At 38.8% G+C, this 17025-nt stretch overlaps 1 protein-coding gene and 4 non-coding genes across 6 annotated transcripts; 2 read left to right on the top strand and 3 right to left on the bottom strand.

Annotated features, from left to right (window-relative positions):
- Positions 1-1033: 1033 nt before the first annotated feature.
- Positions 1034-1105, bottom strand: trnap-ugg. Its single transcript has one exon. It is a non-coding gene; the product is annotated as a tRNA-Pro (tRNA).
- Positions 1106-2697: 1592 nt separating this feature from the next.
- trnap-agg lies at positions 2698-2769 on the bottom strand. Its single transcript has one exon. It is a non-coding gene; the product is annotated as a tRNA-Pro (tRNA).
- Positions 2770-3813: 1044 nt separating this feature from the next.
- On the bottom strand, positions 3814-3885 carry trnap-ugg. The gene has a single exon. It is a non-coding gene; the product is annotated as a tRNA-Pro (tRNA).
- Positions 3886-4876: 991 nt separating this feature from the next.
- Positions 4877-4948, top strand: trnap-agg. Its single transcript has one exon. It is a non-coding gene; the product is annotated as a tRNA-Pro (tRNA).
- A 3718-nt stretch (positions 4949-8666) lies between these two features.
- On the top strand, positions 8667-16658 carry bbs2 (Bardet-Biedl syndrome 2). Of its 2 annotated transcripts, XM_026366634.1 has the most exons (19): positions 8667-8788; positions 9054-9138; positions 9289-9423; positions 9705-9932; positions 10247-10372; positions 10734-10796; positions 10997-11074; positions 11337-11441; positions 11800-11886; positions 11972-12107; positions 12536-12675; positions 12870-12999; positions 13079-13250; positions 13379-13508; positions 13668-13787; positions 14095-14232; positions 14611-14723; positions 15121-15269; positions 15563-16658. In XM_026366634.1, the coding sequence occupies exons 3-19, from the start codon at positions 9307-9309 to the stop codon at positions 15673-15675; spliced, it is 2145 nt and encodes a 714-aa protein (XP_026222419.1). In that variant the 5' UTR covers positions 8667-8788; positions 9054-9138; positions 9289-9306; the 3' UTR covers positions 15676-16658. The 2 variants fall into 2 exon arrangements, with proteins under 2 accessions (XP_026222419.1, XP_026222418.1); XM_026366633.1 differs by lacking the exon at positions 9054-9138 and having other exon boundaries at positions 8692-8788.
- The last annotated feature ends 367 nt before the right edge of the window (positions 16659-17025 follow it).

Genomic DNA, 17025 nt, shown 5'->3' with positions numbered 1-17025 from the left:
ATGATAGGCCTTAATCTGCATGCACTACAACCATGAAACTTTGTAGACAAAACTGTCAAAGAACTCAATCGACTGAGACTGCACAAGTTCATCCTGGGTGACAGTGAAAAGCCCAGTGAAAATAAGGGAGAGCTGCATCAGGAAGATTATTTTATTTATACAGTGAGATGGTCCTGGCCTCGTACCAGATCATCCCTGATATCTTATTATGCTAAAATATGACATTTGGGCACTGTTTAAGCACATTTAAGCACAAGGGCTTCAAGAACTACTCTGGCCAGGAGAAGGAACTTTGGACGATGAGGTCAAAATTTGCCTTCCTAACTTACAAGCTGACACCTTGCCAACCACCTAACCATCCAATCTATCCATGAATGGCGTAACTAGCATGGCTCTTTCACAGCTTTGGCTGTTGCTTTTATGCAAGGTCCTAGTGTCCTAGTGACCTAGTGTGGTCACAGCCTCCCCTGGAGGTGTGCGTTTGAATCTCACTTCTGACAAATGAGCTTTTCAATGACTTCTTACACAATTAGTAACAGTTTATTGTCCAGTACAGTAAAGGACACTTTCTAGCACTAGGAATTTGTCTTGATGTCAGGTGCAGATACAGAATCAAAGAAAGTCAAGAAAACAAGAATATAACACAGTAACTTTTAGTAATTTTTTACCCAAACTCCAAGCATCTGGATTACTGTACCTGCTATGTGAGAGGTTCACTCTGTGTATACGCCAATCATTTATATTATCACAATTGAAATTTATAGGCTGCAGCCTTGTGTTTATGAGTAGTGGAACTCTACAGTACCATGACTGTGTGTGACCTCACCAAAGTTAAAAGTTTGAGTGATCCAGGATTTGAACCTGGGAACAGTCACAACCACTCACAACCAAATCGCTAGACAAACAAGCGAGCTGTTGTTAGGCTGAAGAGGTTATCCATAGAACATACGATGACAGTTGAATCCTGTTTTTATTCAGAAGTGTACTCCGGGGCAGTTATTTGACTGTGTGATCTCACCAAGGTTAAAAGATTGGGCTCATCCGGGATTTGAACCCGGGACCTCTCGCACCCAAAGCGAGAATCATACCCCTAGACCAACGAGCCACAGCAAGTAGCACTGCCTATTCATGTATGCAACTGTAACTGTAATCACTTTAATGGGAGTGCCATTGAAAATAAAAGAAACATGTTTTTTTCTAACCTCTCACATTTTCTTTGAAAGAAAGTACACATCTTACTCATTCTGGCAGGGTATGTAAACTCATGAGCAGTGAACTGCAGTTTGTGTATATGTATTTTTTACCTTTATAACATTTGAGCTGATATTGTGCTTGGTACAGATAGGTCAAGGTTGAAGGAGGTGAGATTTGTCTGACTTTTTCTCATGCTCTGTCACATTTGAAGTGCTTTTTGGTGAAGATTCTCAGTCATGCAGGTAAAGTTATCTGGAAGTTGAGTCATGGCAACTGAACGTCCTTCTTGTTGGGTTGAAAAATCGTCTACAAACCCCAGGTTTGAGTGGTTCAACTTCAGCTACTTGTTGAGGTGTCCTTGGACAAGACACCGAAACCCCATAGTAGCGCTGATACAGTGGCTTGTAAAAGTATTCATACCCCTTGAACTTTTCTACATTTTCTCACATTATGACCACAAACATATATATATTTTATTGGAAAAAGAACCTTGGTGAGGTCACACACAAATTACTAAAACATAGAAATAAATCAACTGTGATCACGTGTTGATGACTTTACAACCTGATGTGCCAAACAAGCACATTCAATCTGTGTGTCCTGACCACTCTTTCAAACTTTCCTTGCAGTAGTTTCATGTTTTATTTTTCAAATACATAAACAATTTAGATACAATGCAAGTATGATAAGATGTTAGAACATGTGAAATGTCATAATTAATCACCACGGCATACAACTCTCTTCTTCTCCTCCATTCGGTCTCCCTCTGGTCTCTTTCATTGCGCATTAACCCACTGTCCCTGAGTTTGTTTCTACAGAAACCAATGTGTCACAAAAGGATAAACCTGATCCCTACAGACCTCACAGATGGCGTATGTTAATACCGTGACAAGTCAGGATGGCCGAGCAGTCTCAGACCAGTTCTGGTCACAGCCTCCCCTGGAGGTGTGCGTTTGAATCTCACTTCTGACAAATGAGCTTTTCAATGACTTCTTACACAATCAGTAACAGTTTATTGTCCAGTACAGTAAAGGACACTTTCTAGCACTAGGAATTTGTCTTGATGTCAGGTGCAGATACAGAATCAAAGAAAGTCAAGAAAACAAGAATATAACACAGTAACTTTTAGTAATTTTTTACCCAAACTCCAAGCATCTGGATTACTGTACCTGCTATGTGAGAGGTTCACTCTGTGTATACGCCAATCATTTATATTATCACAATTGAAATTTATAGGCTGCAGCCTTGTGTTTATGAGTAGTGGAACTCTACAGTACCTTGACTGTGTGTGACCTCACCAAAGTTAAAAGTTTGAATCATCCAGGATTTGAACATGGGAACACTCACACCCTAAGTGAGACCAACAAGTGAGCTGTTGTTAGGCTGAAGAGGTTATCCATAGAACATATGATGACAGTTCAATCCTGTTTTCATTCAGGATTACAATGGTTACTTACTCCGGGGCAGTTATTTGACAGTGTGACCTCACCAAGGTTAAAAATTGGGCTCGTCCGGGATTTGAACCCGGGACCTCTCGCACCCTAAGCGAGAATCATACCCCTAGACCAACGAGCCTGCCAAAACAGCTGTTCACATCTGTATTTGAGTGATGTAAAGACCTGTGATTAGCTTTCTTCAACTGGTGATGTGGCAACCTGCTGGCATTTGGTCCAACAGCACCCTCTGCTGGACACATGTTCAACAGCTGCAATAAAACTGGTAACTATTAGCATATATATGAGAATAAACTATAACTCTATTTTATTCTGGAGCTCCCTCTATTGTAAACATTTTATATCCCTTTGACCCGCCTATCTGCGTCTGACATCAGACGTCTTCATTTCATGATCTTTAGTTTAGACTATAAATAAAACATGGTATCAATGAAATTACATTATCACAGAACTGTGTGTCCTTTTTTAGTCACAATGATACGTTTCAGACACAACTGCCAGGACAATAAGTCAGGATACAAACAAAGATCTAGTGATCCCACGATGGTGGAATGAGCTGCCAAACTCTGCATGCTCAGCCACCTCAATTGCAATATTTCAAAAACTGCTGAAAACAGAACTCTTCCACATCTTCCTTTGTAAAAAAAAACAAACAACTTTTCTGCTCTTTTGTTCTCACATCTCTTGAAATAGAAACACTTTTTTGATAGCACTTTGCTTTGATGTTTTGTTCTCCTTGACTTAGATTTTCTTTGCTTGCCTTGTTCCTCACTTGTAAGTCGCTTTGGATTAAAGCTTCTGCTAAATGACTAAATGTAAATGTAGTAGAGGCTTTTCGAGAAGAAGAATGTGCACGTTTTACCACATGAGAAATGAAAGGGCCTCATCTACTAACTGTTACAAAAGCAAGCCACAAAACACATTACTATAAACTATGGATGTGTAATAGTTTGGACAAGGACCATCTGTGTCCATCTGTTTTCTTCATTGCTAATTTTTGTCTAATGATGTATGTAACTGTATTATGTAATAATAAAGGTCAGACTTGTCTGATTTTTTCTCAGCTTCTTCCGTCTTGCTGAACTTTCATATTCCTTACTTACCTTACTAACTGCAGGGTTTATGTGTTTGTCATAGAACTTTTAAACTGTGGATTTGAAAAGCAGGGCTCGTCCGGGATTTGAACCCGGGACCTCTCGCACCCAAAGCGAGAATCATACCCCTAGACCAACGAGCCACATGTTGTGTGATTTGCCACTGCCTATGTGTGCCAACCAGTGATCAAACTGATCAAACTGGTGGTGGCATGCTGATCTTGTTGTACATTAAGGTCCACTTCTTTAACTCAGGAAGCCAATTCCAGCTTTCAACACTGACTTGAACTGACTCTACAGTTACTGCCTCATATATACAACTGTTGGACCTCCTGTCAGTGGTTTAAATGTTTAATGCTGTTACGTTCAGCGTTGCAATGTTTTACACACAAAGATGTATGTATATTTGAGACCAGCAGAGGGTGCTAGTGGACTAGATGAGATGTGGAGATGCAAGTTGCCACATCACCAGGTTAAAACACTCAATGACAGGTCTGAATATCAGACATGTACAGATACATGGTACAATGAAAGCAAGTTGGTCTAGGGGTATGATTGTTGCTTGATAGTACAAGATGGCTAGGTTCAAATGCCTAATAAGCCCTACTTTTAACTTTTAACTAGCACATACAGAAAACAAAATGCTGCAGACCAAAGAATCAACTTCAGGACAAAATGAGTCACACCAGAACACAGACACACAGCCATAGGTGCAGCCAAAAGCTGCAAAACTGATAGAACGCTGCTTCATATTGTACTGTACCTTTGCTGTGTACATACACGTACATAGGCTGATTGCAATCATCTCGTGTGTTTGAATTTATTTTGGAACAGTATGACAAATTAGTTGTAGTACACACATAAGCTGCTTTCATACAAACACTGACACCCAGAACATCTCCAGACTCTATCAGGGTGAGAACTACATGTGAGATCGCAAACGTCCGTGTTATTTAGCTCGGAGGTTACCTGGATTTTATCCTGTAAACCCTCTAAAACAAAGTCCAGCTGCGTGCTGCAGCATTTGTGAAAGAGGAGGTGCTTAAGATTAATGTATAATTAACACCAGGTTTCCATGTCACCTTCAGTTACAGGTCTATCACACCTGTTGAGATGAGTACTGTTACAAACAAGGGCTCGTTGGTCTAGGGGTATGATTCTCGCTTAGGGTGCGAGAGGTCCCGGGTTCAAATCCCGGACGAGCCCTGCTTTTAACTTCTGGAAGAGCACACCCAAAATGCTGGACTACTTCCTGACTGAGAAAGGGCTAAAGTGGGAGAACAGCGTTGGTGTTTGCAGTGATGGTGCACAGACCATTGCAGGGATGAGAAAAGGACTTCGGGCACTCGTCAAGAAGGCCTTACCTAATGCTGAGTGATTGTGTTATACACAGAGAAGCACTAGCATCAAGGCACCTTTCCACTGAATGAAGTGAGGTTATACCTGACATTGTAGGTGTAGTGAATTTTATAAAGACCAGACCACTAAAAACAAGAGTCTTCTCTGCTATCTGTGAGGAGAAGGGAGCTGAACATCGAGCTGTGCTGTTTCACAGTGAAACAAGTCAGCTGTCACAAGTAAAAGTCTTGTCCTGTGTTTTTGAGCTCAGAGAGCAGATAAGGATGTTTTTGGAGCAGGAGCACAAGTATGACCTCGCAGAAATATTTAGTGATGAGAACTTCCTAGCAAAGCTGGCCTATCTGAGTGACATATTTGGAAATGAACTAAATCTACAGCTTCAAGGGAACAATAAACACCTCCCTCAGCTCGAAAGCTGGCAACGTGGGACAGGCAACTTGATGAAGGAAATACTGATTCATTTGAGAACCTGCATGAATTTGTTGACACTACTAACTATGATGCCACCTCCGTGATTCCATATATTAAGGAGCATATTTAATCTCTGATGAGATTCTTTAACAAGTACTTCCTTGAAAACAGTTCCCAAAATGACTGGGTGAGAGATCCACCAGCTCCAACTGGTTTCAGCTCTGCAGAGGAGGACCAGTTCATTGATATGACGTCTGACTCCACATTGAGACTGAGGTTCACATCACAGACGCTGAGTGTAGACAGGCAGTATCCACTCTTAGGGCATAGGACCATGGGCCTTTTTCTTCCTTTTGCAACATCTTATCTTTGTGAGACTGGCTTCTCTGCTGTTGGTGCACTGAAGACCAAGTACAGGTCCCAGCTAAACATTGAGCAGGAGCTGAGAGTTGCAGTATCATGCTTCAAACCCTGCTTTGAAAACTGTGCACTGCAAGACATGCTCATTGTAGCCATTAATCCTGACTTCCTCATTTTGATTTAAAAAAATCAGCACAAATTGTTTTATTCATTTTTGTTTTGTAGTGTAGTGTTTTATATATTGTACTCCTGAGTTAATGTTACTGATCAATTTGAATTTATTATTATTTATTGATTATATTTTATTTTATTTTTCAGTATAAAATGGTCAAAAAATGTTTACAGTTTAAATAAGGACTGATTTTTTTTTTTTATTTCAGGCAAATTGACTTTAAGTCTTTTCTGTTACAGACTAAAAAACAATGGTAATAAAGTTGTTCTTTGTTGTAAGTTGATCCATATTTATTTCTTTTTTCTTTTTTTGTTTCTTTAAGGTTAATAAGGATATAATATTATGCAGAGGTGTACTTATATAACTTCAGGATATGGCAGCTATGGGTATGGTTAATACCCACAGCTGCCAACAGACTTAGAAATAAGTCTAATTTGAGCCATAAACTGCAACATTTAATAGTATTTCATTTTCACAAGAATGAATTCACTCACCTACGCACTTATTGACCCATGTCGCCATGTCTACGTAGCTTCAGTTCAAGCAAAACCACAGATGGATGACAATCAGCTGAAAGATACACAGATAAAAACTGCAAACAGGAAAACACAAACTATCTGGTGTAACGCCTGGTAACTGCTTTTCTCTATTTTATACAGCTGAAAACTGATCGTGTATGGATTTTGGTCTGCTGTAAAAAAAGAAAAACGTTTTGAACATTTTTCACTATTTTGTGACATTTTAAGTTAGAAACTAATAATCAGAGTAATTGATAAAATATGTTGATTACAGTCCTTACTACAAAAATATATAAATGATGTGCAGATGATACACATATTAGTTAATTTCATAATCCAAGTCATGGGTCTGCAACAGACTGCCAGTTTAGAGAAAGGTGGTAGATGTACACAAACTCAGTACTTAAAAGTGCAAGTATTTGTATAAAAACATACTCTTCTACAAGCACAAGTATCAATAACATTTACTGGTTGCTTAATATGGCTAAAACTCTCAACTCTCACCTAAATAAATAAATGAATAATAATAATAATCACTTATAAGCTGATTATTAATTATATTAAGAATCCACATCGGCAAACAAGTAACTAAAGCTGTAGAGAATATATTTCCCTGGAAGAGAGAGAGTAAAGTAACTTAACGTACTAACGCTAGTAGCTCAAACTTGTATTTAATTAACCAGTAAATGTATTTAATTACCAAGTGAGACCGAATTAAACTGCCCTTCCTCATGCAAATCAAACAAACGCGTGAAACTCACCTTCAGAAAATGTTAGCTAGGCTACATTAGCACTGACGCCACTTGAACTTTTCTTCGTTTGTCTTTTTCTGTCTACTTTGAATCCCCGCTTTAGTTGTTTCATTCGTAAAAATAAGTCGCACAAAGCCAAAATAAGCAACAATGTCCACAAACGCTGCCAAGTTAGCGTTAGCTGCTTCCTGCTAGCATGGATTTGAGGCAGGCTCTAGTGCTGTAGCATGGTGCAGGTGATGAGGCCTGTACTGCAGTGTGCAGTTCATTAACCTGCTGTATTATGTATGTTATGAGGTCATCAATGGCCTAAATAATATCAGCATCAATTAGATTTATTTTCATCTAGATTATAAATACTGTATAAATCATAAGTTATATATGTTATGAGGTCATCAATGGCCTAAATAATATCAGCATCAATTAGATTTATTTTCATCTAGATTATAAATACTGTATAAATCATAAGTTATATATGTTATGAGGTCATCAATGGCCTAAATAATATCAGCATCAATTATATTTATTTTCATCTAGATTATAAATACTGTACAATGAACACTGCTGATACTCATATTACACCTGTGCAATAATCATAAACCAACTTTACAATGTACATTTTCAATACTGCCATCCATTAATATCCATATACTGTACATACTCACACTGCTACATATACTGTACTTACATGTATATATTTTATTTATTACTGTACTGTTTGTACTATCAGGTTTCATAGTCTATTTATCTTGGACTGTGCCTGTTTAGTCTTTTGTCTCCTTTGGTCAGACTATCTTTCTGACAGTGTTTAAGCTGTTGTAAAAATGCAATTTCCCCATTGTGGGACTAATAAAGGTTTTCTTATCTTATCTTATGTATAAATCACAAATTATATATGTTATGAGGTCATCAATGGCCTAAATAATATCAGCATCAATTAGATTTATTTTCATCTAGATTATAATTACTGTATAAATCATAAGTTATATATGTTATGTTACAGATCACTGTAAAGAGCCAAAACAACCTAAGATAACATAAAGAAGGCTCAAAATAACCATAAGCAACTTAAAAGAGATACAAAATTGTCACACACACACACTGAAAACGATAAAAAAAAGACACACATTGAAAGTGACACACAATAAACAATTACTGACGCAGAAAAGTGACCAAAAAGAGTCTTGAAAAGACTTTAAATTAAAAGTACCCCCTCATCCTGGGTGTCCAGAGGTCAAGTTTCTCATAATCCATCCATGAGTTAGTGTAAAGCACCGGAAATCGTTCGTGTTCAAATACAGCACTTTAATGTTCCCCCACCGCTGAGTGTTATCATTTTATTTTGAAAAGAGCAGACAGGAAATGCTTGTTGGCAGTGAATCGTCTGTCACCGCTCCCTGTGTTGTCGTAGCGTTACTATCCTGCTAGCTCACTGGCTGGCTGACTCATTTTAACCAAAATTTACAGCGGTCAGGTGAGAATGCGCACGTTGTTACGCTTTTCGAAAACGTTGATATTTTAGTGTCATCAGTAGTTTGGAGTTGTTCCCGCGGTGTTACGGCTAACTAACTGCTAGCTGATGGCTATGCTAGGCTTGCCAAGTATTGAAAGTTAATAAAGGGGATTTTATTTCCTTCGAACGATTGATGCGTCATTTGGTATTAGCACGGACTTTACGAAATGTTAAAGAAGTATACCTGATGTGTTTTTGTTGCATTTTTGTTGGCATTCTTGAACAGCAAACGACAGGGAGATTAGCTAGATGAAAAGCTTTAGCTTGCCACTGTGTTGCTAGGCAACAGAACTCTCCACTGGCTGTCTGAGGTAAAGCCTGTAATTACATTAGTGAAGCAAAATCACGCTTTGCTGCTTTGCTCGTGTTAATGATTTGTCTGCCTTTAAATAATATATTTAAATTGCATATTTAGAATAAGTTGCCTCGTACTCTTCTTGTCTTGGCTCTTGTCTGATTAGGGACACACAGCAAGCAACATGTTGGTCCCCATATTCACCCTTAAGCTGAACCACAAGATTAACCCTCGCATGGTGACTATTGGGAAATTTGATGGAGTCCACCCCTGCCTTACTGCAGCCACACAGGCTGGAAAGGTGAGGGCAATGAACATTTTCACTGTTCAAACATAACTGTGATGAATAATAAACAAAAAGAATATGGCATATCACAGTTGTTCTCATTAGACTAGGATAATTGTTCTTTCCCCTGTTCTAACTGCAATATGCTTGTTTTTTTCGTCTTGTTATGACATTGCTGAAGATTAACATTTACTTAAACAGCCTTGAACTCCCATTATGTAAAGTACTTGCATTATGCCTTATACACATGACACTTACTTTTATACCGACTATGCTATACTCTTTATTTTTTAAAGGTTTTTATCCACAATCCGCACACTCGTGGTCAGAGACCTGTAGCCCACCGACTCAGCCAGAGCACCCAGGACTCTGACATTTCTCTGCTTAACATCAACCAGGCAGTCACTTGTCTGACTGCAGGATTGTTGGGACCAAATACCACTGGGGACACTCTATTAGTTGGATCACAGACTAACCTGCTGGCCTATGATGTCCATGACAATGCTGATATATTCTATAGAGAGGTAAGTGATGCTGAGCAGAATAAGGAGGAGGTCAACTTTGGTTAATTGGTTAACACTAGTTTTTGTAAAATTTCAGCTTCATCTGTTTGTGATTTTTTTTTGAGTTCTTTTGCTAACAAACAGACAACTCTAGTGAAAACATTACCTCCTCAATCAATGCTAAAAACTGAATAAAAGAAAAAACACACAAATGCTCAATTAGCAAGGCTCTACACACAGAGGAAAGCTGTAAGCCTTTCTGTAAAATTGTTATTGTACAGTATTTCACTTTAAGGGACTTTGTTTCTCTTCATTTCCTCTATATGTAAGTATAGGTATCAGATGGAGCTAATGCTATTGTGTTGGGGAAACTTGGGAACATCCCCACTCCACTTGCCATCATTGGGGGAAACTGTGCCTTACAAGGCTTTGACTATGAGGGCAACGACCACTTTTGGACAGTAAGACAACATTTTAATACCAGAAAACAAGTCATTCTGATTTACATTTAATATAGAGTTGTCTGAGTAAATTTGACTGTAGTGCAAACTTTTTGTTGCCTTATAAAGTGTGTTTTTTTATTGTTTTTCTTTTTATTACTTTTTTTGCAAGGATTTATGAAAGCCAATTTGTAATACCTTAGAATGACCTTTGACTCGTAGTAAAACAGCATATTTTCAGGTCTTATTTTTCTGTATAACTAGGTTTTATGGGACAAGATCATTTGCCCAGTTTATTTGATTAGGAGTAGATTTGTGAATGCAGTTTTCCATTTCAGTTACATTTCTATGAGTTGCAATCATTCATGTATCTTGTTCTTAGGTAACTGGAGATAACGTCAGGTCTCTGGTGCTCTGTGACTTCACTGGGGACGGTAAAAATGAGGTAAGATGTAAATGGTTGGCTGTGCAAAACACTTTCTCTTTTGCTGCTACAGCTGTAGTCTGATTCCAGTTAGAGTGGTTGTCTTCTGTCTTCAAAATGTTCACAGTTTTGTGTAAAGTATTTATATGAATTAAATTAAAGATTTGTTGATGTTGGTATGGTAGTTTGATCTGAGATATTGTATGTTTATGCATTTACAGCTCCTAGTAGGATCTGAAGACTTTGACATCAGGGTTTTCAAAGAGGATGAACTTGTGTCTGAGATGACTGAAAATGAGGTAAATGGATGCAGTGTAGTGCACTCTGTCCAAGCATGTTCACTGTAAAGATGTTGACTCTGACTCTGTCCAAGCATGTTGACTCTAAAGAATGTTCAAGAATTGTATTTTGTACCAGAATCAATAATAGAATAAAAATTGTTATCATTATTGCTTTGGTAGCACTGGCATGTTGTAGGTTGTCATATCAATTTTGTGTTGGACTGGAGAAGAGCAGCACTTTCTGACATTAGAAGTTTTCCATCTGTCTTTCTCTGTACAGACAGTAACATCACTGTGCCATATGCATGGCAGCAGGTTTGGCTATGCTTTGGCTAATGGCACTGTGGGAGTCTATGACCGCACTGCCCGCTACTGGAGGATTAAGGTACCCCAATCATTTATGACAAAGCTTACCTTTGTACAATAGTATGAGTGGGGATTAGTAATTACCAATACAATCTATGGATTTTGTTGAATTCATGTATATTTATTATTTATCAGCATTTTCCTCTAGTAACATTAGTTCTGTTTGTTACATATGTCTAGTTTATTATATATGTCTAGTTTATTATATATGTCTAGTCTATGGTTTTCTCACTTATCCTTAATCATTTTTCAGTTTTTATTTAAGTATTTAGACTTTTTTTTAACAGACTGACTTCACAATCTTCAAGGACATCAATAACACAAGGAAAACAAGTCTATGTTTGGTTTTTCATAAAGTGTTTCTCTCCCCTGTTCAGTCTAAAAATCACGCAATGAGCATACATGCCTTTGATCTGAATGCTGATGGCGTTGTGGAGCTTATCACTGGCTGGTCCAATGGAAAGGTCAGTGCTCTGACATTCAGAAATGTGATTGGATCTTGGACACAGCAAACAATTTGAGACACTTGCACATTTTCTAATGTTGCAGATTGATGCTCGTAGTGACCGTACAGGTGAGGTCATTTTCAAAGACAACCTATCTGCTTCTGTGGCCGGAGTGGTGGAGGGAGACTACAGGTTGGATGGACAGCAACAACTCATTTGCACATCCGTAGAGGGAGAGGGTATGTTGTGTGTCTGTCTGTGAGACATAGTACAGTATCTGTCAGTATTAGTTTGAAAAAGATCTTTAGCTATTGTTCTTGTTTCAAGCTGTCCTTTCATATCATCACCAACATTACACAAACCAACATTAAACTATTTGTATCTAGTCACTCGGATACTGTTCTTACTTGCATCAGATTTGAAATATTGCCAGGTTTGTGCTGTCATCTGAGAGCATTTCCGGCACATTTGTGACTGTTGTGTCACTGTTCTTCCATCTACCAAAAGTTTCCACTTAATATACTATACCTCACAATGGGCAAATACCTATTAATATTAATTGTACTTTTGTTGTTTAATGGAGACATACAACTAACTTAAAAACGGACACTTTGAAGTTGGAATAGGATGGTATACTGTAATTACCCTTAATGTGTGTATCCTGTAGTCCGTGGTTACCTGCCAGCCAGTAAGGATCTTAAAGGGAATCTCATGGACTCAAGTGCTGAACAGGACCTCATTAGAGAGCTCAGCCAACGCAGACAGAATCTGCTGCTTGAGCTACGCAACTATGAAGAAAATGCCAAGGTATGTTTAATCAGTAATTTGTGAATTTCGTACATGACGATGTTTCCCATAGGGAATATGCTGCCTAAATACTGTATTTGTTTCACAGATAAAAGAGCTTGGTGTTGTGTAGATAAGCACAGGATTCTCAATTGATATCAGGCTTAATATGGTTGTTAGGGCTGGTATAACAACACAGACTCATGTTGTTTCAGGGTGTGTCAGAGACAAACAGTGGGATGGGTGTCATACCAGCCAACACTCAGCTCCAGACAGCACTGTCCGTGAGACCTGCTTCAGAGGTCCAGAAGGCTCATGTTGAGCTCAGCATTTCAACACCAAATGGTAGACTTTACTAGCAGGTGAGAGTTTATATTATATTAAGGACGGAGTAAATACTAATATCTTCTCTTATCTTCTCCAGAAACCATTATTCGCGCAGTGCTCATTTTTGCAGAAGGGATATTTGAGGGCGAGAGCCATGTTGTTCACCCCAGTGTCCAAAACCTGTCAGGCTGTATCCGAGTCCCAATCACCCCCCCAAAAGATATACCAGTAGATCTGCACATCAAAGCCTTTGTTGGAGGGAAAACTAGGTAGGGTATGAGTGAGTTAGCCAGGTGTGCATGCTGTTATGAATGAGCAGTAAGGAAATTTTATATAGCTGCTTTATCAAGATACTTTTTTTTTTCCATCTGACCTTTACTTATTTTGTTTACTCCAGCACCCAGTTCCACGTGTTTGAAATCACTCGTCAGCTGCCTCGTTTCTCTATGTATGACATCACAGCTGACTCCTCCGCTGCTCCACCCACTGGATGGGTCACCTTCAGTATCAACGACCGACCACAGCGGGTAGGCTTTCAGAGGGTATATCTAGTTCTACTAGTTCTTATTGGTCCCACAACATGTTGAAATCAATAACAATAGATGTATTTGTTAATTTAAAACTGACCTAATCATTTTGGATCTTCGGATTTACATTTAGTTTACGTGTGTGCATTGGGTGTGCAGGTGGTGATGTGGCTGAATCAGAACTTCTTGCTTCCAGAGGGGGTAGACAGTCCTGATGCGACTTTTAATTCACTAAGAGGAGGGGGACTGTTGTCCATCAGCATGGCCAGCAATGGACAGGTAAAGAAAGACACACAGCAACAGTTACTGTATGTGTTACATTTTATATTTTAACATTAATTTATTTTTGATCACCTTTTGGCCAGTTTTAACTTTTAACTTTAACTTAACTTTTAAGACAATGAAATTACAAGTGCTTGAGCTTTATGCCTTATAACCATAAACATGACACATGAAAACACTTCATAAATCACAGAAAAAGCAGTGGTGTTAATTTACACAAAGCTGCACAATAGAGCTCTAAGATTTCCTGTTTGATCAATTAATATCAGTCAGTAACTATTTCATTCACAATTTCTCCTTTCAGATAACTCTAAGAACAGATGATATTGACCTGGCAGGAGATCTGGTCCAGTCACTGGCCACATTCCTGGCAATAGAGGACCTGTCAGCGGAAGCAGATTTTCCAAGATACTTTGAGGAGCTACGCACTACACTCACTGAGGTTTTAACCTTTCGATCATATACATTTTGTGCTGCTTATTCCAATGAAACTCCTAGACACAATATCTTCTCATCCTCTTTAGCTATGTAGTACAAGAGCAATCAGTGCTAATGTCTATTGTCAAGGCTGGGCAACATCATTATTATTCAAAATAAAATAGTGAATCGAGTTTATTTTCATGTGAATAAAGAGTGTATTAAGATGTATTAACTGAGTTGGCACTAAACCAAAACCTGTGACATAGTCATATTTCTGGTAATGGAAACATCGTTTATAAAAGCAGTGATGCAGTTGTTTCTGCAGTTCACCAGAAACACATATTTATTCTGCACTATATTAATATTGTTGTAAATAAAGTTTTACATTTCTGCATGCCAGGTGGATGAGTTCCACTCTGTCCATCAGAAGTTAACTGCAGCTATGGCCGACCACTCCAACTACATCCGGAACATGCTGGTGCAAGCAGAGGATGCTCGACTTATGGGTGACATGTGAGTTTATTCAAATTGGCTCATTTATAACCCATACGAAATACCTTAAACTCTCAGACCTTTTTCAACAGACATATTGTCATTGGTGTGTATTTAATAACATTTACAGCTGCGGTCACTTCCTTGGCATTGGTCTTGTGCATGCATGTTTATAGGTATATGATTCTAAATGAAAAAAGGTTGATTAATATTGACACTGCTATTTGCTATTAAAGTTTTAAATGTCTGCTGATCTTTGTTTGTGCTGCTGACCCTTATCCCTTATTTCTTATCACAAGACCAACCAGAAGAACAAACTCCCTGTTATATCATTTTTTTCCTGTTGAACTTTCTTACCGTCTGACCTTCTCTTTTTCCCGACATGTCCTCTATGCTCTCCTGTCTCTGTCCTCTGAAGAACAACTATGAAGAAACGTTACAGAGAGCTGTATGATCTAAACAGAGATCTTATCAATGAGTATAAAATCCGCTCTAACAACCACAATGCCCTGCTGGTCTGCCTCAAGTCCGTCAACCAGGCTATACAGCGGGCTGGTAGACTCCGAGGTAGGCTTCATGTGTTAATATGTGCAAGTCACCCTAAACAGCATGTTAGCTGACTTTTTGCAGGAGTGTGGATGTCAGGCATTTTCTTGGACAAACAGCATTATGTGGTGCATGTGTGTTCTTGGATTTCACTTTTTTTTTCTTCTTTGATGTTATTTTGCCTCAGAACATAAACTACAAATATTATCAGGACATCATTTATTGTGTGTGACGGTGGTGCAGGTAAAAAGTAGTTAGATCCTTGTAGGAAAAAACACATTTATCTACCTGTGTCTGTCCCTCCTTTCCTTCAGTGGGTAAGCCCAAGAACCAAGTGATCTCTGCTTGTCGAGACGCCATCAAGAGCAATAATGTCAATGCACTATTCAGAATCATGAGAGCTGGCACTGCGCCCTCCAGAGGATGAAAGGGGGATTCAAGAATGGACCAGCAGCTTCATAGAAAGAGGGATACGCACAAGCACAACCAACAAGTACCCTAACACTGGACTTCACCTGTTTCCAGCGTGGGACCAGCAAGGATGTTTCGCAGTTGAGGAGCAGAAGACACTATAACTGTGTAATGAGGACACTGTTGTAGCCTTAATCCATGTTTTTGACATGACTTAGTTTTAAAGAAAAGAGCGTGGCAGCAACATTTGGCACCACCTCTTTGAAATGTGAATTTCTGCTAGCACACAGAAACATAATGCTAAACACAGACTTTGTGTACTGGTGTAGTTGTCAACCATGTCGGTTTAGCTCTGCAGCTGTTGGGAAGAGCTTGATTTAGTGCAAACTAGCTAAACAACTGTCAGAATGAATGGAGGAGTCAGACGACATCAAAGACTAAACTATTTCTTCAGCTGTGGAGGCTTTTCTCAAACTGTTTCATTAGAACAAGGATAATCTGAGCACAGTGAAGCTTTAGAACATTTCATTTAAGTCATTGATCTGAAAGGTCCAACATATTAAGTTAAGCCTTGTGTCAATTTAGTGCACGTGTTGCACGTGATGTTGCACCGTTGTTATAGGAAATGTTTAAACTTCAGAAAAGTCATCCAAACTGTTTCTGCAAAGATGTAAGCGTCTGGAGAAAAAGCCCATGTGCTGGATCAGCACCCTGACTGTTTAATTCAGCTGACAGAGTGATGTTTAAAGAGAGGGCAGCTGGAACGAGACAGAGAGAGCAGCTTCCCCTCAGATCGACTCGTATCAGTCAGATATCGCTCTGTGTGAGAGGACGCTCAGGCTCGAGTCTCTGCTTACAGCTGTTGTGTGTTCGTGTGGTGTTTGTAGCCAAAGAAAACAATTTTAAATTGATGAATGTCACAGAGGACCAACACTGTGTGTTTAACTTGTTTACTTTTTGTAGTCTGAGCACAGATTGTAAATGTAACTATGTGTTTGTGGCAGAAACTGTTATTAAATTATGTTTTAAAAGATTGTGTAACTGTTGACTTTGTTGCTGTGTCATAAGGGAGTGCTTTCATTCAGACAGTTGGCTGCTCAGCTGGTTGTTTAGTTTAGTTCACTTAGTTCTGCTTGGATTTCGGTATGAAAGCTTTGTGCATAAAAAATCAGGATAATGCTCATCTAAACAGCACAGTGTCTTTTTGTCCCATGGTCTGAATGTTTCTTTAAAACTGTCGAGCAGTAATACATTCTGCACTTTCTGCCAAGTTTCTCTGAAGCCAAAAGGTCATGTAAGTGCGATAGCTCTTAAAGACATTGTAAACATTGTCAAAGTGGTCCTTTACATACATTTATTACAGTAA

Source organism: Anabas testudineus, chromosome 6, assembly GCF_900324465.2.
Source record: "Anabas testudineus chromosome 6, fAnaTes1.2, whole genome shotgun sequence".
Taxonomy (NCBI): domain Eukaryota; kingdom Metazoa; phylum Chordata; class Actinopteri; order Anabantiformes; family Anabantidae; genus Anabas; species Anabas testudineus.
This window is presented reverse-complemented; position numbering and strand designations above follow the sequence as displayed.

Excerpts from the sequence above, each read along its gene's own strand:
- bbs2 (XM_026366634.1), top strand. The coding sequence starts at position 9,307 with ATGTTGGTCCCCATATTCACCCTTAAGCTGAACCACAAGATTAACCCT. Across the intron at positions 13,000-13,078 it reads CAGCATTTCAACACCAAATG|AAACCATTATTCGCGCAGTG; the intron begins GTAGACTTTACT and ends TATCTTCTCCAG. Across the intron at positions 14,724-15,120 it reads GCTCGACTTATGGGTGACAT|AACAACTATGAAGAAACGTT; the intron begins GTGAGTTTATTC and ends TGTCCTCTGAAG.